Source organism: Sturnus vulgaris, chromosome 1, assembly GCF_052056855.1.
Source record: "Sturnus vulgaris isolate bStuVul1 chromosome 1, bStuVul1.hap1, whole genome shotgun sequence".
Taxonomy (NCBI): domain Eukaryota; kingdom Metazoa; phylum Chordata; class Aves; order Passeriformes; family Sturnidae; genus Sturnus; species Sturnus vulgaris.
The window spans coordinates 106069813-106095338 of NC_142243.1; the positions used below are offsets into that span (position 1 = coordinate 106069813).

General features: G+C 37.6%; 1 protein-coding gene across 9 annotated transcripts in view; it reads right to left on the minus strand.

Moving 5' to 3' along the window:
* PTPRM (protein tyrosine phosphatase receptor type M) overlaps positions 1–25526 on the minus strand; it is a 439008-nt gene that overhangs the window by 23358 nt on the left and 390124 nt on the right. For all 9 annotated transcript variants that reach the window (XM_014871229.2, XM_014871224.2, XM_088173300.1 and 6 more), the window contains one exon: positions 10577–10674. In XM_014871229.2, coding sequence (XP_014726715.1) covers positions 10577–10674 — 98 coding nt within the window. The remainder of the gene's footprint in view (positions 1–10576; positions 10675–25526) is intronic.

Below are 25526 nucleotides of genomic sequence, written 5' to 3' on the forward strand. Positions count from 1 at the left end.
GTCTTGCCACATCACAGTAGTGACATTGGCTGATAAAATAAGAAGTTTGTCCAGGCAGGGTCAGTAGCTCTGGCCCTTTTTCTGACTCATTAGCAGGATAAAATTTAAATCTGAATAGAACTGAGTTGAAGGGCTGGCAAAACACAGCTCCACACCAGGATCCTCTTCAGAGAAAAAGAGTAGCCTGGTCAGAAGCCCTGGCTCCCAGCCACAAAATTATACAAGCATCTTAACAGCTTGTTTCTGCTTACACAGCTGATGGAAAGCTCCTAGAGCAGAGCTCAAGTTCAGGTAGCTTTATAAGTGGGTTTTTATTTATTTTTCTGTGCTAGTCTTCAGACCCAGTAACTGCATTAGTATTGGCTAAAAAAATTTATTTGTATCATTCACATTTCATCAGGTGTTAAGGGTGGTTTCAGGACGACTGGCAACACCAGAGTTCCCTTCCATGGCAAGACCTTGGAGCTGGGACCCTGGACAGTGCTCGGCACTCCTGTAACAGGGCAAGGGTAGCAAGACTGCTCCCCTCACCATGCTCAAGAGCCAGAAAGTTGACAGGGTGCCAGAGAGGAGGAGAAGAATTCCACCAACCAAGGACCAAGCTGAGAACTATTCCCAGGATCCCTAACAACAGGACCTCTGACAAACATGTATTCATCTCTAAAACTTATCTATCCACTGTAGGCAATGAACAAACATTTCAAAAGCATTAAACATTGCTGCAAGCAGTTTAGTAGTTACTGCTGCTATCTATTGCTGCATCTACTTGATATTTATTCATATCTTATTTTGTTCAGAGATATTTCCAAAAATCCTCTCATAGAAGCTAACTGAAAAACACTGAATGTTCATTGTTTTGTCTGTGTTGTTAAAATAATCCAGAAAATTCACATTGTTCAAATCCCTCAGGCCAGCAAACTGACCCTTTTCTAGCCCTTGCCTGAAGCTCTTTGAAACACGGTTTTCCCACCTATGGCTAAGATGACTTTTTGACTTTATGCAGAGTAAGACAATTCACACTGCCTCTGGGCTGGAGCATCATGCTGACAACCCTTTCTCTGGAGCTGATTCCCTTTTCCTGCCTGTTCACATTTCTGCTCCATAGGTGGAACCTGAACCACACGGTGAGGGCCAGTGCAGGTAGGAAGGGAGCAGCTGCAGCCGTGATCCCAGGCACATCACTGCTCATCAGCACATCTCTTTGTGGCTAACTTCAGCTTTGTTTCTTTCTGATGGGCGCCTGCCATCCTTGAAACAGCTCCAGTTTAGCAAAATAAACAATCGAGGTGGGGGGGAGCAACCTTGGCTGAATTAAATTGCTCTTTCCTTGAAGGAAAACATGCCTATTTCTAACTTGGTATGTCCAGACTCTCTGGACTATGGCTAAGAACTAGGGACAAATCGGAAAGACCAATTTAGAAGAGCAGTCCCCATGTTCTTATGCCTCAACTGCTGGATTTGATTCCATTCTTTTTTAAACCTTATTTAAGATGATACAGTGGAATAATTAGGGAAGCACTGGGAGATATTGCACAGAAGTTATAGCCTTTTGTGCCTCATGCAGATTGGGCCCACTGGGGATTTCTTACTCTGCTGCACGGGGGATTTTGGGCACGGAGCAGACTGGAGCTGAGCAGAAGGATCCATGACAACACAATTTCCTGAAAACTCTCCCAAGTGCCATAGGGGCTGTAAAAGCCATGGGAACCATGCCAGAATTCAGTCAGAGCCATAGACCAACTGATGATTCACTCTCTAGCAGAGGAAAAAAGACCCAAGCCCAACTTTATTTTAATTCAGGCTTTTTTTCCTACTTTTGGCTCTTGTTCTGCAATGCTCTGCACGTTCTGAACTCTGGACCTGAGAACTCCATGGATTCCTGGTAAACCAATAGTCAAGTAAACGTTTAAAGGTCTATCTCCCACTTCCTCTAGGACCATTCAAATAAATGCAAAGGTGTCTTAAAGACAAAAGCAGATTAACTAGTGTAAATCAAAATCACATTTATAAATACTTATTGGATCAGGGCCTTAATTTGTACAAGAAAAGACAATTGCAACAAAATAGAATATGGTTTTACTCATTAAATATGAGTAACACTGCTTGTAGCATATGTTCATTTTTTCTTTTTAGCACAGCTTTAGCTACCATAACTTGACGAATCTCTTTTCCATTTTATAAACATTTGGTAAGTGTTTTACAAAAAAGCCTTACTAACAGAAGGTTTAAGTAAATAATTGATACATGATTCCAGAACTGAATATTAAATGCACTAGATCTTTTTTTTCCCACATAGTTGCTACCACAACAGTAAATATCTTCCACAAAGCAGAAAATATAATTTTGAAATCTCATCTGAGCAGAATTATAATTGAGAGTTTGTTCACATACACCCCACATTTATATCCTACCAACATGCCAAAAAATACAGATGTTCATCACAAGATGAGATAAAAGGATGATTGCCAGAGACATAATGAAAATGCTCTAGTTTAATCTATTCATCCCAAGGTACACTGTCCAATTGTTTCAAACATGTTTATTTTACTAATAATTCTAGAAATTTGGAGAAGAGAATTATTTACTTCCATCCTCTAGTTCCATCCCCCAGTAAAATAGTCTAATGTGTGAAACTTAGAATTAAAAATGAAGGTGGAAAGCTGTTGTTACTAGTTCTAAATATAACAAATAATGCAGGCTGTGGATGGCTAATGAACACAAATTGTGACTTCTGAAGCTGTATATTTAACCATTTGGCAATGTGACACATGTAGCTAAAGGCAGTAGGAAAGTCAAGACAGTAATTCATTTACCTAGAATTTTGGAATAAGAGTAATATTACAGACTTAATATGTGAGCTGGCTGTGAAATACACTTTGCAGTCCATACAGAGCAGTTTAAATAACACTGATTATTCAAAGTTTCCAATTTCCTTTGATTCTGAAATATTCTTAGCAAAAGGGTGATATAACTGACTATGCCCTGCATGGATTGACATTAGTGAAGATCAGTATTATACATTCTAATTTAAAATTAATCCTGAACTAAGTAATGATGATAAGTCAGACATAAATTTTGAAGTGAAACCTCTTGGCTATAAAATGAAACTGCCAACCATGCTCACTGGTAGAATTTTTAACAGATCTTGCAGATGTAGCTCGGTTAACAGATACTTTTATTTGGCTGACTTGAACTAAAAGAACATCCAATAATTGAAAGCATTTTTATTTAAATACTTTTCAAACAAAAATGTATTACGATATAAGAACATTTTATATGTTATAAAACAACCTTTGACAGGAGATAAAACCCAGTCTTCCTTTTTTTTCATTTTCTTTTGTTTGCTTTTCAGCAAGTCTATTATTAGTTTTATACCTCATTCTACAGTTCTCTAAAAGAGGTGTGGAAGACTATTGAGAAATACAATATTTGAGATAATGTTTGGCACCATCAGATGAATGGGCCTCTGTGAAGTCAGCCATAAGTCTTTATGCTGTTCACAGCTGCCAGAGTGGGGAGAGATAACTCCATGAATTTTACTAGCTCAGTCTAACTTCTTCCAGGGAGGACTCAGATCTGACATAGTTCTCCATCTTCTGCTGCGCCAAGCTGCCCCAACAGTGCAGCCCTAAGCTGCCTGGTGGGTGCACTCTCATTCAGCCTCTGCCCAGAAGAGCTGGCTTTCTGGACACGTCCAGCAGCAGCCATAAACAAATGCTTTCCACCTGACAAAATGAGTGTGATCCCTTTGTTCTTAAGACTCAGGTATTCTGTTAGCATGCCATCAACCTGGCAGAATGGGTTAGATGAAATGAAGATGACAGACCAAACACATGCTGTGGCCTTCCTTTGACCATAAAGATTTGGTCTAGAGGAGCTGCTTCAGGGTAAGGCAACCCAAGGTAAAGCTGTTCCAGTGTTCCTGCCACCATTGTTAATATCAACAGATGAATAGGGATCGTCTCTGCTTCTTTGCTTATGTTTAGGCAATTTTGTGCACCTCGGTACAGCCCTGAAGAAGAAAGGCTGAGCACAGAACACATGAGAAGGGTGGTATCATGCCAAGATGAAGGATGGTTAGCTGGAGCTCCTCAAAGCCTGTCTTAATTCCTGACAAAACTGTGAAATCATGGGCCTATTTCTCAGTTCCTGTGCTCCAAGGATCTGATGTGCCTGCACTGAGCAGCACAGCCTGAACCGTGCTCTGAGCCATGGTTCCATTCCAAGAGCAAAATCATGCCATTAGCCGGGTACAGAGCACCACCTACTTAGTGGATTGCCTTCTGGCTCTAAAACCTGATCATCTGATGTTAGCTTAGACAGTTCTACATGTTACTCTACTGGGTAAAGTAAAACTGTGTCAGTGCCTCCAGGATACTTCTCCCTTCACAGAGCGACTGAGAGATAATTTCAGGAGACTGCTGAGGTGAGGAGACTTGCAGTTATGAAGCTATTTTGCTAGCCCTGACATTTCAAGTAAGAACCTGAAGGCCTCCCTCTTGGCAAACTGCACCTGAAGTTGCATCCTACAGCTTGGTGGCACTTCAGTTAGTCCAAAAAAGGGGTCAGTGCATTTGTGTATCCTTAAACCTCTTTTCTTCCTTTCTCAAAGTGAATTATCTCAATTGGATTAGTAGGCATTAAGATATTAATCTGTGTTGATTAACATTCTTTGAAACATAGCTTTTACTGCAGATGAGAATACAACAAAAACACTGAGAGCTGAACCTATGACTGCTCTGAGTGACATGGGACAGCACTGAATCCCTCTAGCTTGGTGTTCTCTTTCATGATGCTAACCTGGGCACATCTTTTTTAAACAATTGTAAAGAGTACTTCATTCTCTTTCCTGAAGAACAACAAAGTAATTTTTCCCTAAAGACTCCTCCCCTACTACGTATAATGCAGTAATGTAAACTTGTTACTTCTGGTTAAAAATCAAGAGAAATCTGTTTTTATGACTAGAAGGGTTCACTGACTTGAAAGATTAACAAGAGTTTTAAATTTTGATTGCTTTTCTGTTTTTCTCATTGATATTCTGTGAAAGTATAAACTGTCCTCTATCCAATAAGAGATATGGGAATTACAGTGAAACCAAAAGTATAACCAGAGAATAGAATACCTTGCATAAGTCCCATTTTTGGGGGTAAACATGATCAGGAAAAAAATTTTCAGTGGATGGGGAAGGACACTATTTATAAATTTAAGAAGTTGGAACTAGAATTACCTTGAGAAAGTAAATGGATTAATATAAGAACTTTTCCCCACTTATTTATAAAATGTGGTTTCTTTCTTTCAGTAGAAAAGTTAAAATGAGATCTAGTCACCAGTATGCATACAAACTCTTTGGCATAACTCCTAAGGAGCATTAACACCAGTATCCTGAATTAATTCCAGTGTAGGTAATTCACCTTATTACATTTAGAGGCAGTTTCAATTAGACAGAGTGTTCTTCCATTTATACTAAATACAAACGTGCTGTTTGTGAGATGAGCTGAAGAATCACTGTGTTTCACCTCTGCAAGATCACAGTATTGGGTGATCTGAATCTTAAATACAATTTGAGTTTAGCTTTGTTTATTAGAAGGATCTTCTGCAGGAAAGATTCTCAAAACTTGCAAAATGTGTAAGCACAAACTTCACGATAGCTTTGTGATAAAAAATTTAATTTTCATTCTAAGTGTAAGTGGTAAGTCCACTGAAAGTTTCACGTAGTTTTTATGTTGCTGAAATTTCCTATGACGATTTTGTTTTTTCTTTTAATCTGTTTCCAGTAAGAAGTATTCAGACAGGGTTCAATTCAGTAGCTTTTCTTGGATGTCTGATCTTTGTCAATAACACAAATTATCAAGTAGAACTGAAGAAGATCTGGTTAATCATAAAGACTTTTAGATCTGATTTGTTAAGGAAACACATTTGAATCTGTTTAAGACAAGTCTCTTGAATGCTGATCAATGCTGCACATCCTGAGATCCCAAAGACATGAACATATGACTGCTTAGTGCCTATACAGCAGGCTTTCCTAGGAAGAAAAACCCTTTTCTGACACCATTTATCTTGTTAGAATTAATGTTTTTTAGCAAGCCACCATCAAGGAAATACCCCGTCTGTCAGAAGACCATTGTCTGGATCTGCTTGCTGTCAAGGCAAGCCCAATACTCTTTTTAAGCATGAAAAACCAGAGTCATCCCCATTTTTGCAGAGAAGTGCCACATACATAACTTGTCAACCACAGGTGCAGGAAAACAAGCCAAAGGAAAGTTAAACCAGCACTGCATTCTTCCTCTTCCCCTAAGCAAATGCAGCCCTTCTGGCTCCTGGGAGGGAAATGTCACCTAGGAAGAGTGTGAAATGACTATTAGGAAAGAAAAACACTCCTGAGGGATAAAAAGGAAAGGAGGGGCAGTTTGGGTAGCACAAAGGTGTGGGCGAAGGCATAAGGGCTATTTACCAGGTCGTGGCTGGCCTTCATTCCCCTTTATGTCACATCCATTCTGTTGTAGTCAACCTTGTTTCCTTTCACAAAAACGGTCTTTTGTGTGCTTATTAACACTATTAGCACTGGCTGTTTTCTAATTCTGAATAATAATTGAGAAACTCTAATTACTGTAATTACTATGCTCCTGGGGTGAGGTTTTATTTTTTATAATTATTTATAGTGATTTTGTTTGTGAATACTTCGTTATATTAAAAAGCATGATAGACAGTCATAAATCCTTGCAGTGCATTTATTTATAACAACCTCCACTGATTTCGCCAGTACATTTCAGCATTCATTAATCAGTTATTACTAAATTTCTTCTGCCTAAAGCAAGTGGGAGAGAAAGTGACTACTGAAAAATGACAAATAATGTGACATGCCAAGTTTGATTCTGCCAACTAAGTATTAGTACCAACCCAAAAAGAACAAAGATGGAGGTGACAGCTAGATGGCACAATTGAATATATTCTAAATCTTCCCACCATGCCTCTTCAGGGAAGACAGAAATGTTTTAATGTGTGCAAACACTGAAACAAATCAAGAACAACCTGAGACTTTGGCTGGTACATAAACACTTTGATCCTGTTCCCATTGCTTTCCTGGGTCTTTTGGAGTTTGCCCTCCAGAGTAGTCTCGGAGTAAACAAGATGCTCTTCTGTGTCTATTTTACAATCACCCTGAGTAATCATAACATCATCACACTGCTAGAAAAAAATCTTTGCTTCTTACAGAATAATCCATATTTATAATAATAAGATGATAAGATTTATCTCTCAGGTAAAGATGTTCTCTGAAATTACACTACTGTCTTCAGGTGCTCTACCACTTACAGATCTGGGCATGGAGGCCTCTTGCAGTAATATAATCCAGAATACATTACTTTTAAACAGCTTGTTGTCACACTGATGTAATTATATGAGTCTTGATTTTCGTTTATGCTTTTTATCCATTAGTGTGTGGCTTGGAAAATTCTGATTCTTGGATCATTACCATTAATTACTTACCATTTTCTTTTTGTGAACTTCATTGCGAATGAGAAGTTGTTGATCCCAGCATGAAGAAGACAGAGACCTTTTTTCAAGGTTGCTTCAAAGGCTGCTTATTTGTTTAGGTTTTTTTTTTTGGTAAAAGTTGTTATGCCAACCTAGGCCAACCTTAACAAAGCACCACTTCATCATCTTTTATCAAAAAGCTATTCATGCAACTCAGCAATGCTTTTTCTAAATGACTGTGAGACCTCATTTAGATTTTTAATAAACAGTCACATTCTAATGAGGTCTTCATAAAACTGACTAAATATGTTTAGAAATCATTAGCTTAAATTATCAGTACAAAAGTCTCCTTAGGGAGCCCTGCAGATTTTGTGATAAGACTTCTGGCAGATGGATTAGTGCAACAGCGCAAGCTAACTCTGAATTTCCACACAAGCAGTGTAAATGTGAGTGACTGGGTAACAGGCTACTAGATAAAGAGGCTAAATGTCCCTCAGGTGGGTTCATTAAAGAGAGAAAACAATCAAAACACATTTTGGTGCCATTTAAATACCAGGTGCACAGCAGTCTGCAGGTGCCAGAAACACTGACAAGGGTCCCTCGCTGGAACACACAAGAGCTTAAAGGGATGTGTGGCTCTGACAAGTGTGCCTCAGATAATGACAGATATTGGCAGATGTACCCAGACCCTGCTGGAGGGTAATGCAGGGACTGAGTCATTTGCAGCAGGTGCCTGCATTAGGGACAGCCTCATGGTGATTCCTCTAGCAGCAATTAAAACAGTCCTGATGCATAATGCTCCAGGGCAAGAAGCAAGTTCCTAGCACTGATTTAATGACTATCCAGCCAGTCCTGGTAAACAAATACACATACACCCCTCAATGATTAATTCATGAAGGCTGTACATCATGTGGCAAGTATGTTAAATTTTGACAATTTCTGTTTCCTAAAAATGCAAAAGAATTTTCCTCCTTGGCTCACAATGGGTCACCACAGCTAAAAAGTAAAAATAAGAAACTCCTATAAATCTTATACCAGTGAAAGCAATAGAAATAGAAAACCTCAAGTTTGAGAAGGTTATAAAGTTTGCCCTACAGGAATGCTACTGAAAGTCCATTAAAATCATTACTACTCAAGGTGGCACAGAGCTTGTGTTAGGGTCTGCAGGACAGATGGTGTGTTTGTAATTTGCCTCCTTGTTGCTGATGATTCCAGCTCTGGGAGTGGCATAAAAACACCAATGGAGGAGTGAGTGCCTTGTTTTATGGCTCATACAATTTTATTTCCATTAAAAGCTCATTTCAATTTCTGCTCTCTGATCTCACCTATGCTGGCCTCCAGAGAAAGTGAGAACAAAGTCATTTCTACCACTGCCAGAAACAACAAAGCTGCAGATCTGTATCCCACTAAGACTCTTGCACCCTGAAAAAATCTCCACGGTGGCACAAGCCATTCCTTGCTGCTGTGGGAATGTGCTGTGCACCTAAATGCTGTGAGCAGAGGCTGCCAGCACTGACACCAAGACTGGTGTCTCCCTTGCTGATATCCAACAGTTCACTCTAATCGGTGCTTCCAAATACTGACTTTGGGAAAACAGTATGTGGTTTCATGCAGAATGCTGTTTTTGCTCTCAGGCTTGTTTATTCATACCCTGAAAACATCCCTTTTAAAGCTGTTCGCTTGGGCACTTATGAATGTGAATAAAGCTTTAACAAAGAGGTTTGCTGGAGAGCTTCCTATTCTTACAAGTTCATCCGTTCTGAATTGATACGTGACCATTCAGCTTTTTCTACCTTCATCCTCTCTCAAGGGACTGCATTTTTAAAGTGGCCTCCATGATCCCTCTTTGTCTCTGCAATTTGTCGTACATGTGTTCCTGCAGCAGGTGTTAATTGCAGTCACAATCCCCATCTTTTTTCACATCTAAAAATAATACTGGCACCTGATCTGTTAGAAGACTTGAGCACAAAGATATCTAAATGTTAGGATTTATATTATCAGTTCACAAATGAATTATGGAAGAATAAACTGAGATTGTAAAACTGGACTTGCTCAAAAGGACTTTAACTCACACCACATAAACAGTGCTCTCTCCTAATGCAAATGCCACAGGGCAGAGGGGGTATCAGACACTCCACCAGTGTGAAATTAAAAACATCTCTTAAAACTGTGCTGCTCAAACCAAGATGTTTGCATTTGACTTCTTATTTCAACATTTTGATTTACAATAATTGCAGTAGTTCCCATAAAAACAGTGGGTTCTTTTTCATATCAAATGAAAGCTATATGCCAAATTCCCAAGAAATTTTCTTGGAAAAAACATCCCAGATGAGAACTAAGACAGCAGTGCACAGACAAAATAGTAAATGAAAAGACTCACTTATTTGACAGTTGTGTGAAACAAAGAAAAAGGTTCCATTCAATACTTGTTGAAAACAAAATTAACCATAAAGACTAGAGTCTTTAGACTAGAGGAGGCCTACTTTAGAAGTTACCAAGCAAAGAAAGAGAAGTACACAGAATCAATCAGGTAACTCAAGCTTTCCTTTACTACCCACTTCCCGAACATGACCTCTTGATCAACAAACAATGCACAAATGTGTAAAACTAATTCTTTCTGTTTTAGTCCAGAAGGCTTTCAGGAAGGAAAACCCAAACAAACCAGACCAATTTAGACAAATATACCAAGAAGCAATTTCATAGTTTAACTACTTTTCTCAACATCTGTTTCAGAATGACTCCCCCTTAGCCTTCCTTAAAAAAAAAATGATTCCATACCTTGTCCTGCTACAAATTTACTGATTTTCTTGAGAGAAATGGTATATCTGAGATATGTACAAACATATGAAACCTCCCCTCTTTGTCAGTCTTTGCAGACTCTGCTCTACAGAATGCAGCTTTATCAGTCACTTTTTCATTGTGCTAATGTTATCAAAGCCAAGCATCCAAGGCATGTTTAAAAATAATTGATAATGAACCTCTCAGCACAGGCAGTCATACATATTTTATGTGCTATACTTAGTATGTAAACACCTTGTTGGCCTGTTACTTAATTTGAAAAGCAAACACCTTGGACGTCTTTTTAAGTACAAAAGGCACTTACCCTTCCCACTTCTACGAGATTAGTAACCATGATTATGCTGGCTGTGTTTTCATGCCATACCATTCTCCAGAAGTCATATATTGTCTCCTGCATTGGTCCTGAAACAATAAATCAAAGGAAAGGTTACTATCTGAAAGTCTCATGATTGGAAGCTTTTCTCTGGGGAACTTTGTGAAGCTGCGACTGTAGGCATATATTCATATCACTATCATCATATTTTTCATTTAGAGTCGGTCAATTTCTTTTCTGTCATCCTACCTATCTGCATTTAAGTATTTTTCTCCTGAAAAGTGTTCTGAAAGAAAGTTAGTTCTCCAGCACTTAGGTATTTATCTCCATAATACCCAGAAGTGGAATTATAAAAAATGGATAACATCACTCTTTCTTTTAGCAATTGGATGATAACCTAGGGAAGGTGTATTTGGAATGAAATGAGCCTCAATGGACTATGTGGCCTTTCCTGGTTTCTAATATTTTTCTTAGTATACACTATCCATCAAATTAGCCCAGCTCCTAAATTGTAGTTCTTGGAGTGAGACATAAGTTACAGTTTCTTTTGCTGCAGTGTATCACTTTGCAGAACAGTGGGGAAAGCAGCAAAGAAAGCTGAAGTGCTGGGGCAGCGCATCCTCTGCAGTGCTTTCCCCAACCTGTGTGCTCTGCTCATGAACACACAGGGCTTCCTCCAGCATCGTGCTGAAGCTGGGTACCAGCTCACAGGAAATGCTACAGAAATGTAAAATGTGGAGAAAAAACACATCTCTTTGTGTGTAGCTGGTCTTGTGTGTTTGTAGCCTACATGTCTTACCCGTGATGAGCGGTGTGCCACCCCAATTTTAAAGAGTGCTTTAAAATCACTGAGCCAATAAGAGTAAACAATATAAACAATAAGCTTAACATCCATACTGAATCCATTAGTGAACTGTCACATTGCAGTGAACAATTAGGGGCTTATTTAGAGGAATGACTTAAATCAGCTAATTGGAGAACAAATGGATAATGCATTGGTCTAATGTTCCTCTAGTAAAGAAGCCAACACTCTTCAAGCATTACCAAACCACACATTGACAGATTTGGGCAGTTTGGCACCCATATTGTGTACTTTGAGCTCCCTTTGAAAATAAAATCTTCACTCTGAAATCAAGTATTTAGTGGAAAATATAGAAATATATTATTACTATATTGTCTTGGCAGAGGGCTTGGACCAGATGGTATTTAAAGTTCCCTTCCATCCCAAACCATTCTGTGACTTCACAACTCATGATATTATAGGCAAGCCAAAAGCAACTCACTAGACAAATAACATCACAATTATGATGTAACTTAGATCTGAAATTTAAGAGAAAGGTAATAGTCTAAAACTCTTGAAGTTTTAAAAAACTGTTTTTATTTACAGCAATTCCAAATTATATTTTTTTCACCCATAACATGCACAGATCATTTAAAGAAGCTAGGTATTCTCCCCCTTATTTTAACTGTCTTTAAAATGATGCATATATTATGAGTTTCATAGGTCTCCTTATAATTTTCATTTCCTTATAGGTTTCCTTGAATTGCTTTTGTTGTTCATGTAACAGGAGAAAAAGCCATTTAAAACAACAGGAAGCTATGACTGTTAGAACACGAGAAATGTCAGAAGGTCTTAAGAGTAGAATTAACAGCAGAATCTAAAACTACAGTTTCTGAAATAACTAAATTCAAGGTGCTGTTATGGCTGCAAAACTGAACACCTTTCTTTTTCCTCTTTTAATTAACAGCACATAACAGGTGATTCTTTTGTGAGATTTCATACTGAATTTCAGCATGAGTTTAATCGCTCTCCATCATATGGAAATTTACAGCAAGTATTTTACTTCTACCTAAGTGCCCTGGGTATGTGATACAGTCATACAGTCCAAGTGTAATTCTGAATGTTACAGTAATATAACTAGTATATATTATAGTGAAAGTTTAGCTTGTTTGTGCTTTAATATTCTAGGATTTAATGTAGCTTTCTTTGGCAATTAAAGTCATGAAAGCACTGGAAAGGTTTTGTGCCAGCCTCTCCTACCGATATAAGGAATCAGAGGATTCCACTCACTGTAGGAAAATACTGTCTCAGTATAGCTTCTTCATTCCCCTCAAATCTGAAACAAATATTCAGCTAAATTACTATTGCTATTATGCTTCAAGGAGCATAGCTATAAGCAGGCTTAGGGAAAGGTGGTTTTCCACAAAGTAGTGTCTTGGAAAAAGTTTGCAAGTTCAGGACACATTATTAACATTATGCTTGATCAAGGACAAAAAATAGTAACACTATTGCTTCAAGAATCTTCGTTTAATGGAGAAAATTAGATCCTCCCCCTGCATTTTATCTTCATAGGACTGTGTGATGTTGCAATAAATTCAATTTGAGTATATTTTTGGTAATGCTGAATGAAAGATAAGAAAAGATCCTCTGCCTATACAGGTCTCGTCCCCTTGCAAGAAGCCAGGATCTTTGAGAAACTGTGGGGTGATGTAGCAAGTTTCTTTATGCATTAATTCAGTTTTTTTCTTTCCACAGATACACTTGAGATACAAGACAGTTGGGCCCTACATTGTAACAGTAATTTCTTTTTTGATAGCTCTGGGATAACCTGCAACAATTTAAACCTGATGTATTTTTTCCCTAGAGACTACATAATTTGTGTTGTGATTTAAAGATTCCTACATTTCAAATCCAGAAATTGCAAATTACAACTGGGAAGAGATCCTAATTAATTCCTGTAGATTTTAAATTTGTCATTCTCCATAAAGTAAAAAAGATAATAAACTATAAGAAAAATAAATCTTTTGGAAAAATTAATGGTTTTTTGCAGGGCAGAGAAAGAGCTGAGCTATGATAAGTCTTTCAAGCTTGATTCTAAGTGTACCTCTAGAAGAAATGTCCTATTCTACAGTGCAGAATATGCTCTTGTCAATCTTACTATCCAAATAAGACAATCATAATTAAAAGTCCTTGACAGGAATTACTGCTCTCCTTTCATATTCTCGTATGTTTTCTTGCTTTTTAGGTCCAATTCTTACATATAACCTCCAAACTTCTTTCATGTTCAGGACACCGAAAAGAAACCAACACCCCAAAACCGACCTTAAAGTATCAGAAAGTAATTCTATATCCCATTTTTCTTTTCATCCTGACATTTTAAAAAATATTTTCTGACATATGGATAAATTATTACTTTTCTCCAGTGAGAATTGAAAAGCTTTAGAGGCTAGGTAGGGTTGTGGGATTTGTTGTCCTGAAGAACTGAACAATTTGATTCCAGAGACTCATGGTAGGGGGAGAAAGAGCCTGTAATTGTTCTAAGCTTCAGCTTAACAGATGTGTGCACAATAGGCAGAAAGGTTATTCTCAGCAGTTGCCCTCTTGCAGGAGGAGAAGGTCTGAAGAGAAGGTACTGTGCTACTCGACAGAAAGCCTGCGGCACACCCCATTAGCTCCACAATACAGCACTTGGTATCAAAGATCTCTGCTGTGAAAAAAAAGAGATCAGCGACACACTGCAACCAGAAGATGAAAAGCAAAGGAAAATAAGAAAAAGAAATCAACTCTCCAAACCCCTAGCTAATTAAATGCATTATTGAAAAAACTCAACAGAAACGATTGGTTGTATATATTATAAACCATTGGTTCTATTACCAGCAGTAGTTAGTTGCTGCTCTGGGAACAAAAACATATTAGGAAATTGAACATCACACAGCTTTTATGAATGGTTTAGACTCTTTAAAGCTGCTTTTGTAACCAGAGTTTTCTAGCGCCTCTATTTTTGCTTCCTATTGTGAGACCCACTTCTAACAACTGGTATTGCTGCTGGGGTATGTGATCAATTTGAATGTGATGAACTAGCCCAGAATGTAAGAAAAACTGTTCAGGTGTAGAGAATAAAGCAAGCACACGAAGAAACAAGTAAAGCCCGAATGCTGCAGCATACATAGTACTTACTCATACAGGACTTTTAAATCCATGGGTCATTTTTCAATTTCTAGAAAAGCAAGCAGTTTAGACAAGGAACAAATAGCTTCTAAAATATTTTTCTAGCACAGAATGTCAAATCCACAAGCTAACATTTGGTCCACCTGAGACCAAGTTCAGTGATAGATATTAAAGCTAGAAATGTGCAGAAAATGAACAGATACCCTTAAGCTCCAAAGGCTCCCCAGTGACAGCACATGGGCAGCGGGAGCCATAAATATGTGCTGATAGAGGCAAGGGACTGACAAGATGCAAGAATTATACCTGCAGCAGTTAAATTCCATCTTGAAAAGAGAGCAGAAATACCCCTTACAGTGAGTAGACACAACCACACTGCATGAGAAGGTGATTATAAAGTGGTCCCTTCACCTACTGGTTACTGCAGTCTCTGGTAGCAATGATAATGCCTTCACTTTTTACTGAAGCAAAACCTGCTGCTGCTGCGACTGCCTACAGCTTGACTACTGAAAGACACTTAGCTAATATGTCTACTTAGAGGGAGCTGCATTTTAGCCCTCATTTTTTTACTATGTATGTTCCCTTCAAAACAAACTTGAGATATAGTGAGTGTTTTCTTATTAAGAGATATGGCTGCATAGCAACAACAATAACAACAAAAGCCTAAAAGCAATGACTGTCTTTGCAACTACAGTGTCAAAACCCCCTAAACCCATTATGTAGCAGAAATTGTCTAAAATATGCCCAAAAGCATAAAACCAGAGGGGAATAAAATATTGGGAGAGGAGACTATAAGGTAGTAGATTAAAAATTTCAAGAACTCTTTCTTTCCTAATAAACGTTCTGGGGCAGATGTAGCTGTTAGTCAGATAATTTATTTCACAGGAGGAAGCAAAATTTCAAATTTGCACTGCCAGTCCAGAGATCTGATAATCCAAAAGAACATGCTAACCGTGCTAGAATTCGGAGGTGAATACCCCTTCAGAAAAAGGTATGTAATAAACTGCAGCTAATTGTCACTTTACACTATAAATATCACTGACTGCAGACAAGCGAACATCCCCCCGAACTGGTATACATTTGTTACCTACTCAATAGGGCAATGTGCCCAAGATTCAACAACAGGAATTTGCAGGTGCATCATTATGTGACCAAGTTTTCCTGACTGTTCAGTTCTGTTAGTCTCCCAATTACCTCATGGGAAGCTCATCACTCATCACATCTGGACACCTCCTTAGGTGACCAGGTGTAGGCTATGGAGTCCTCAAATTGAATTCTGCTTTTTCAGAAAGTAACCTGTCTTCATCTTTCCATCTAAAATAGTCAGCTTACTATAAAGAAAAGGTACAGATCCCAGTTGTGCTGACTTAGCCAGTTTGCAAGACAAACTGCTGGTTCAGTATTTTCTATGATTCCATGGCCACACAACAGTACAGCTGTTGCTGAATCATCTTCACCTTCCCAAATGAGCTGGCTTCTGAATGGAAGGTACTTTGAAGATTTGCTCAAATTGCTGATGCTCTGATTTGTCAGGAGCAGTCTTCACCATATGCTTATTGAACAGTTATGGCAGCATGCATTGAACTTTCACTCATGCTTCCAGGAGCTCTTAAGGATTTAATGCCTCTGTGAAGTCCAGAACAAAACTCTGCTATAAAAACTTCAAAAACTCAGGCAAAGATTATGCAGTCTTTTCTTTCTCAAAATAGGTTTAGACATTTGTTTTCTATGGTAACATATATACTTTAAAGGTTTACACAAGAGCATTTTCATAGGCACAGTATGTGTGTTCCTTTTATATGAACAATTTTCATATCTGAGATAAAGGTGAAGTCAAGATATCACTACAACATATGGGACCACTGCTCACCACTAGCTATCAAAATACATGCAGATGAGTCTCTGGTGTTTTTAGGTCTCAAGAAAATAATGATGAAAGACAATCAGGTCACATAACCTGGAAGTCTTCTAAATGCTTTAATAAAGTCCTGCCAAGTCTGTTCCAGAAAATAAACCAATTTACCATTGAGGGTAAAAGGTACCCCAGTGCCATACACCTGTTCATTTTTACTGAAGTCTCCTCCAGGCCTACCACTGTAACAATTACCACACTAAAATGCAACAGACATTTGTACTGGCAAAACTTGGCCATTAATGCTTTCGGTGTTATTTATTAATTGCTAGTTTCTAGCTGTCATACACAATTTATGCACTAAAGAATCCCAATGAAATAAACAAAACCCCTGCAATGAGCTGAAAAACAAGTTCTTGCTTTTATCCCTTTATTTCATTTGAATTCGTACTTAATTCTAATGTTGAGTGTGGTGACATTTGAAAAGCACTTTCTAACTTTAGCCTTACAAGTATTAATTATTACATAATCTTCAACAGGGTTATATTGCAATTATACATCTATGCCGGATTTCCTGATAAAATCTTCCTTACAAATGTTTCTAGCCTTGGAAAAAATATAAATAAACAAAGTTGTGGATGGCTTACCAACAAGGCTGGTTCCCTATAGGTATGTTAGACCAGCAAGGATGCCTGAGGCTAAGGCTACTTCATGTGAGGTATGGAAAAATCCTCTGCCTCAATCTTAGACCTTATTTTTACAATTCTTCCATTGTAGTAGATTCAGAGATTGCACAAAGAAGAGAAGCCAACTGCTTAGAGAGGCAGTAATGACCTCATAGTCAGCTGAGAAAAGATACCATTTTGTGAGCAAAAATTCTACTAGAACTTAATTCACAAGCAAATAAAATTGTTTGTTTTCTCCTAACACTAGTTTTAACCCAGGCTTCAGAACATACCACGCATACCAGATATATCTGAGTTGCAGCCAGTCTGCCATTTCTTTTCTTGGCCTTTTGCAATGACACCACTTTATAATGCTTACCCCCAAACACCAGTATGCAGCAACACTGCATGACAGTAAGTCACCTCAGCTATACTCAAATGGGCTAATCAGGAGTGAGATAGGAATTTAAAATGTGCTTTTCATTATTTCCTTACTTAGATGGATTGTCAATAAGAAACAGATCTGACTGAATCCTGTTAGCTTGACATTTCTGGAAAATGCTGCTTACATAGCAAGCTGAAATGCTTTACTGGGACAAATCCTGCCCAGTGCAGCTACTGGCAGCATAGAGGCTTTCTACTGTATCCTTTGCTCTGGAAAAACACAGCTTTCTCTCATTACCAGCCAAGGGACAGCACAGTGAATAGTAATTGGCTGATTTTCAAGCACAAACTGAATCCTACCTGCTTCGAGCTAGCCAGTCAGCCAGCCCCGCTGCCTGCACACTGCTGTACGTGAAAATTGGCTTTCAAAAATGAAATGCTCAAAGTGCTTTCAAGTCCCATTAGCTTTCAACAAGGCTTAGATTACTAAGTGACTGTGGAGCATGTGGAAATTTTATGTATAGCTCCCACGAGACTGACCAGTATTTTGGCTGGCTTTTTACACCATCTACTCTTATATTTAAGGAGTCAGAACTAGACCTCTTACAGGAAGAAGGAAAAGACTGACCTGTGAATTCTCCACCTCTTTCCAAAAATAAAAAGAAAACAAAAACATTGCTATTTAAAATGTACAGCAGTGGGGAGCCAGAGTCCCACTGTTTTATGAAATAATGCAAGTGTTTCACAAATAGCTAAAATAAAAACCCCCTCCATTCTGAATTCCCAGTTTAATACAGAGATAGATACTTAAAAATATTATCCTTTGAGCAATAAAATTGATTACTTCAGTTTTTTTTTCTTTGAAACTTCTCATTTCATAAACCTAGATAATCAGTTATAAAATGCATATTTTCTAAGTGTATGTATAGTCACGTACACACCAACTACTGCCTAGAGGTGGGTTGTTTCTCTTGCTGGCATTTCTTCTGATCCTATTCTGCAACAATTCTGTGGCTAGTCAGATGGAGGAATGTGGTATTTATTCTCTGGAATATCATATGGAGTTTTCTTTATTGATACAGATCTAACTGGGCTGGAGCAGTTCATTATGTCTCAATGCACTATTTTGTCTGCATTATGGTTCTATCTAGAAATCCCAGTCTGGGACTGGAGCTCCATTGCAGCAGAAGTGCATTACATATGAAATGCCCATGAATACACAGTCATAAGAAGCCAAACACACTGTGAACAACAGAAGTGAGGTAGGGTTTGAATGAACTGAACAGTCTTGGTACAATACATCACAACACGACAGCTTCTATCATTCCTGAATAATCTTACCTGATCCTGCTCCATGTTAGTATTTCCACCATTTTCAGAAACAAGTCATTGCTGTGCTTATTTTAAGGGCTGTGACCACACTTTGTGCACTCTTGACAGGTGCTATTTAAGACATTTTTATACCACTACAGCAAATGCTGCCAGCTAAGTTTCCATCTAATAAAGTGTTACACACTTATTGATTGACATTTCTCCACGGCTAGATTTCCAATACTAGCTCAGTTTGTTCTATTTGAACAAAATAAAATGAAAATGTCATATGGTTTCCCAAAGAATAAATAGCACATTTCCACAATACCTTTAGACTACTCACAGAAGTACTGCAGACTGGTAACAGAGGAACTGACAGCAACAGAAATTGTCCAGATTTAAACAGCTAGCCTGAGATGAGACAAACCTGAATGCAATAAAAGCAATGTACATAGTACTACTGTCCATTTATGCACCCTTATGCCACTCAGGAAAGCTGCTTTTCCTGATCTTAACTGCAGGAAACAAAAAAAAAAAAAACCCAACATCAAAACAGTGTAGTTGTAGTTTAGTGTTATTCATCCCGTCTAATGAAGAACTCTTTCTTCCATGTAATTTGCTTGTCCCACAGCAGAAATGTTAAATGGTCTGTTCCTCCCATTAACATTTTCTCAGACTGTGTAAATCCAGTATCTTCCAAATTCTGAACTACATGTAGCACTCCTGGGGGTTAGGAATTCCCTAGTGAGCGCTATGTGGGATACCTGAGTAATGCCAGAGCCTTGAATCTTTACCTCACAGCTTTTAAGACAGCACTGCTAGACAGTGGCTTGCAGAGAGCTGTACTTCAGTCTTTTCTTCTACGAAACAAGAATGGTTTGAATAATGGAACTGTAACTAGAGGCCTTGATGTATTTTCCAGCAGAGTGTACTGGCTAGAGAGAAGTAAGTCTCACTCATACATGGACTTTCTTTCTATGTACTACTATTTTAACTGCTTAATTACAGTCAATCATGTCAGAAGAACGATAGGTAACTCATCTGGGAACCTGAGATACAGGTATGAACACATTCAGATGGAACAGCAATGAGAGGTATTGGCTCTCTGCCTGAGATCACAGCTCTGACTGAAGGGTTAATCCAGGAGGCTTGAGACCATGGTTCAAACCTGAGCTGTCCTTGTGAGAGCAGTCCAACAGAAAGTTTCAATTGCTGAATCGGTGTTTTCCACTAAGAAAGCTGGTTTTGTTTCTAATTTGTGCATTCTTGTAAATAAGCGTGATTTGCATCATGGAAATATGAATACCTATTAATCACTCATTCTAAATAGCTCATCTGAGCTTGGAAAGACTAACACATAAAGATTTTTTTTTTGTAAAAAACATGCTGCATCTAGCATTTCCAAAACAAAAATCTTAAGTAATTGACTTGTTGGACTGGGTTCTTCATATCAACTTGTAATGCAGAATCAATTTTGATGATGGATGAGAAGTTTAAGATCATTTTATCCCCTTCAGTAGAAGGTTCCTTAGGGAATGGACAAAAGAACCTAATTAGTCTTTTGCATTTCTACTTTCTATTTCTATGTTGAGTCAATCATAAGCATCAGACTGTAATAAAATCATCACTATTCTCCAGCTCAAAAAATATGAGTTCATTTTGGCTACTTGTTTCTTTTATTTTTCCCCAAGGACCTTATTGTGAAGGAATGTTGCTCATGCATATGAGTAAGATATTCATATGCTGTATTTTTTAAACTTTTACTGGGAGTTTAAGTGCATTAACATGAACACTTTACCTAGATGAACAGAGATAATTTAGTCTACATTAAAGCATAAGTAAAAATGCTAGAAAAAACTTCTGTCATAGTTTATTGTCCTGATAAGTATCTCATGAGTGAGATGTATCACTCACAATGTGTTTTTATATTTAAGGGTAGAGAACATCGGTACATTTACTTCTTCCTCACAGAAACAGTAGCAAACAATTGGTCAGATCAAGATATGTACAAGAGTCATTAAAATACGTGTATATTGAATATTTTTCTTTTCAATGTCAAGATAATTATGATTAAAAATCAAATCTGTGTAATCAAAAACACAGCACTATCATTTGTTGTTATTTTTGGGGACCACCTGGTTATTTTCACTACTTCAAGTGGGAAAGGGCAATGTTAACCTTTTAATTCTGTTTTTTAAATATAGTTTATGGGAGACTTTATAGACTATTATTTTAGACTATTTTTTATAGTATTTGATATTCACTGTAAACAAGGAATGCCATTCTAACATGCCAAGTATATTTGTGCTTATTCATGATACATGAATATACTTGCAACAGAATGAGATTTAGAAGCAGCAGAGGGAATCTCCACAGTCTATATCTGAATATGCAACTGCATGGTAGAATACAGATGGACAGGGAAAGAAATTAATCCAATATCTATCTTCTTGTTTTCAAAGGCAGTGCTTCAAAATGACTCAGACTGTCATGTGCATTGGGTGGCCATATCAATATAAAGATTTCAGTTGCCATGAAAGGATACATATGAAAGAAAAGACAAAAGATTTCAAAGATTTGGATGTGGTCACAAGACAAAAAAAAAAAAAAGAAACAACAAACCAAAAACCCCCACAAAACCAAACCAAACCAAACCAACGAAACAAAACCCCCCTAAAAATGGCAACCAAAAACCCCACAAACAAACAAAAAACTCCAACCCCCTAAAAAACCCAAACCACCCAAAACTGCCAAAATACTCAAAAAATCCCAGCCTTATTTGTTTCCTGATACATTTGTTTCTGAAATACATTACGTTTTGTAAATTTGCTACGCTACTTTTTTTTGTCTAGCAGATGAGAAGACCAAAAGCCTTCTTCCCCCAGACTGCTGAAGACCATTTACCACTGGTAAATAAACTCCACAGAAAAAAAGATGCTTTGACTATGTGATTTTTCTGTAAAACTGCATTTCTCTGCCTCTTTTCTGCTTTAGCCCTAGGCTTCACTGATGAACAGGTGAGTTAACAGGACTCTGCCAAGGGTGCTAGGTACTCTCCCCACCAAACCAAATTTATAACTGATTTTCTGTCAAAGGTGAAAAACTTCTCGTCACACATCAGCTTTTCATAACTGGCCTTCCTCTAAAATACAGACATTCAGGTGAATTTCTATAGGTGATGCTGTATACATCTTCCTTCAACAAAAAATGGATTCTAGTGCATAATTGGTAGTCAGAGCAACATTAATAGATGGTCACCTTCATAATGTTATTTTCTGGAAGTGTTTGGTTCACAAGAACAGTGCACTCAGCTCTTGAGTTTCAGAAAGATGACAACTTCCGTGTTTGCAGAATATATTTTAAGTTACGTATTTTTAAAGAGGACAAATATATTACTTTTCACACAATATTCTATTTTCTACATTGCAACCAAAACACATTTTCTTTTGCTTTATTTGCCTCTAATAATTTAATGCAGACTCTCATTTCTCTTACTTCTTCATTCTGATATGCAAAGATCTGTTATCATTTTTCTAGTCTGATTTTTACAACACAGAAATCAAACCAAGACCTTGTCTTTGAGACAGAGATCTATATATGCTCTGAAGTCCTTTATGTCTGATTTACTGCAGCTCATTCTGTTTGGGGAAGAGGATAGGAAGAATTGTTTTTTTCTTCCTCTGTGGCTTTGACAATGGACTACACAGAAAAATCATCATTTTCTTAAACTTGTTTCACAAGCCACACTGACAAGCAAGTGAAAGAACAGCCTGCATGGGATTTCAGAATTTATATTGGCAAATAAATTATTTATATAAATATCTAGAGCTTGTTTGAACTTTCAGAGAATTTCCAAAGGTATATGAAAGGTGGGGTTTTGTACTACATACAAAATGTAGCCACACGTGAAAAATGCAAGTGCCTTCACCTAGCAATGAACCTATCAGCAGTTTTCTAACACTGCTCCTGTTTCACTTGGCCTGCACACAAAGAACCAGGGAAACTAAACACTGCAACAAAGCCTGAATCAACTTTGTATCACAAAACCATGCTAGCTCTGCATTTACAGCCTTCCACCTGGAATGGGGTGGCTCATTCCCTGCACAAACAAAACTGCCACACAGCTGATTATGACAAAGACAGAAAAATATAGAATTCATTAAAATGGTGAAAGACAGCTGTTCTGGCAGTCATCACTAAACTCTCCTATTACAAATGAAAAGGCAGAGAGAAACTCTGGTATCCTCATGTACCATGAAGTGGTAACTTGTAGAAAGTGTTGACTTTGATGGTTACTAGTTATTAGTACACACTGTTTCTTTTTGTCCTCAACACCAGTAAAAACACCAATTTTTAATATATAATCAAACATAATTGTTATCACATGTCTTTGGTGGGTAATGGTAGCAAGTGAGCTAAGCTGAATTTATCATATGGTTTCACAACACAACCTGTACATGTCACTTTCACATGTTAAGGGTCTACTACTTCTGTAGGTGTATAGGTAGGGGCAAAAAGTAACTTTGTCATTTGTCACCACTATTGCAAAACAGGTGAATTTGGTTCTATATAGCCTCACCTTTTCAAAGAGGGGCTTAGAAGGGGCTCATCTCTCTGACTGAAGACAGATGGCTTCAACCACACTTTAAACGTTTTGAAGATTAAGAAGTAAAGAACAGCATCAAACACAGTTGAATCTTCAAGATTAATACAGGTATATAGAACTCAATCACTTTGTATATATATCAGGAAAACAGCCTGGCTGTTTTCAGTCCCACATCCTGCAAAAAATGACAGCATCTATGAAACTGAAAAGCCGTGGACAACTATTTTGCCTTGCTGTTATTCAATTCTTCCTGAAGTAATTTCACATGTTATTATTCATCTGAAAGCTAAAACCATAGAAGCAAAAGTTTCTTTGTAAAGAGAAGTGTGGAGCTTCCACTCTGCTGTAATTGTGACAACTTTTTGCGACATAAAACCAAAAAAACATGCCAAGAAAGTTGAGTATTGTTATTCAGTGCACTATTTCTGCTTCAGATGCCTAAAAGGGAAGTTTCAGTTTGAAAGAAAATGTGTTTTTGTTTCTGAAAACCCTTATTAAAATGTTCACATAGCACACAGACTTGTGCGTGGAAGAAAGACAAGTATTTTGCAGGAAAGAGAAAGAATATGAAAGGGGTTATTAAAGAGGCAAGTTTATGCTGTTGGTAGTGAAGACTGTAAACATTTTCCTTCTAAATATTTATTTTCAAAAGTTTCTAACTTATACCTAAAACCTCCTCCTGACTGAAACTTGACTTGATGTCTTGTCTCCGTAATAAGCAATACAGAAAGCAATTTTGCATCTGCTTTATAACTGGATACAGAGGAAAAAAAAAGGTTGAAAGGCTACACTGCACCACGGTATCTAGCATTGTTTTATTTTCAGGAGTAACTTTTTACAGTCATTAAGATATGTTCTGAAGTATTTCCACAAAACATCTTAGATCTGGCTGCTCCGCATGCTGCAGCAAGCAGACACAATCTGAACTGTGGGGAGTATTCAAAAGTCTGAGATGCACAAAATAACATACGTTATATATAAAGACATGCAACCTGCATGTGAGTAATCTGCTGTTTCACACATGACTGACCTGCTTGAAAACCAGCCCTGGTGGAAATGGCCATGAGTGATGCTGTAGAATTGTGTTAACATTCATTTGTCACTCATCATTTACAGCTGCTGGTGCTGTGGAGGAGGAAGCATCCAAAACCCTTGATAGAGACTTGCTAAAATAAGCTACAACATATCTCAGTAAACTACCTGAGCTTCAGGAGACACAGAACAAATAAATACAAACCAAAAGATTTTTTTCCTGCTCAGTAATCAATTCAGAAACAAAAACAACCAACATGCTCGATCAGAAGTCATACAGTAGTCAGAACATCCAGCACTGTGTGTGAGAATAAGTATTGTACATATATTCAACCTAATGCTGTCATGGAAGGACCCAGTTAAAATTAATTGATTATGTAACTCCTGGAAAAAAATAACCCTTATCTGCCAGTAAATTGAACAGATAATACAAGAGCTCAATATTCTCCTATAAAAAGAATTATATCCATAGGAACAAGGGATATATAAAGCAAAATAATGAGTTTTAAATTGCACCAGCCTGCTGGTTCTGCATGACCCAGTATGCTGGCTTTTGACGAGGGATTCTTTTTAATCACAGTGACTCAGGTGCGGATCCCATCTGTTGATGCCAATTACAGCAGATCACCAAAAGTCTTTATTAGCTGTAAATTCAGTCTACCACTCACATTATAGTTATCACATAAAGGAAAATTGTTATTAATTTAGTAATTGAAATTGCACACTCTGAATGTATTACTCTTAAAAGCTGAAGTAAAATAATTTTTGATATTTAGTTGAGAAAGCCTGCATTAAGAAATTCTTTTAAAAAACGTTTCCTCCCCTAATTCAAGGTAGCAGCAGGATGCTCTGAATGCCAAGGTAGAAAGCTACCAGTCTGCATGTCAGACTGGTTAGTATGGAAGACAGTAACACTTCAATAAACAGGTGATTAGGCAACTCCCAGCTCTGCTAAAAGCAGATTGGTAGTCTATTACAAACTGATTAAATTTGCCACTTCTTCACTTCAAACAATTATATTTGCTCATTAACACTTGATATGTTGAATGCAGCTTAAGAACATAGGAAAATTAAATATCAATCATTCTAACTCCTCAGAGATTTAAAACTGACTCACATAATGATATTTTCCTTCAAAGAACAAT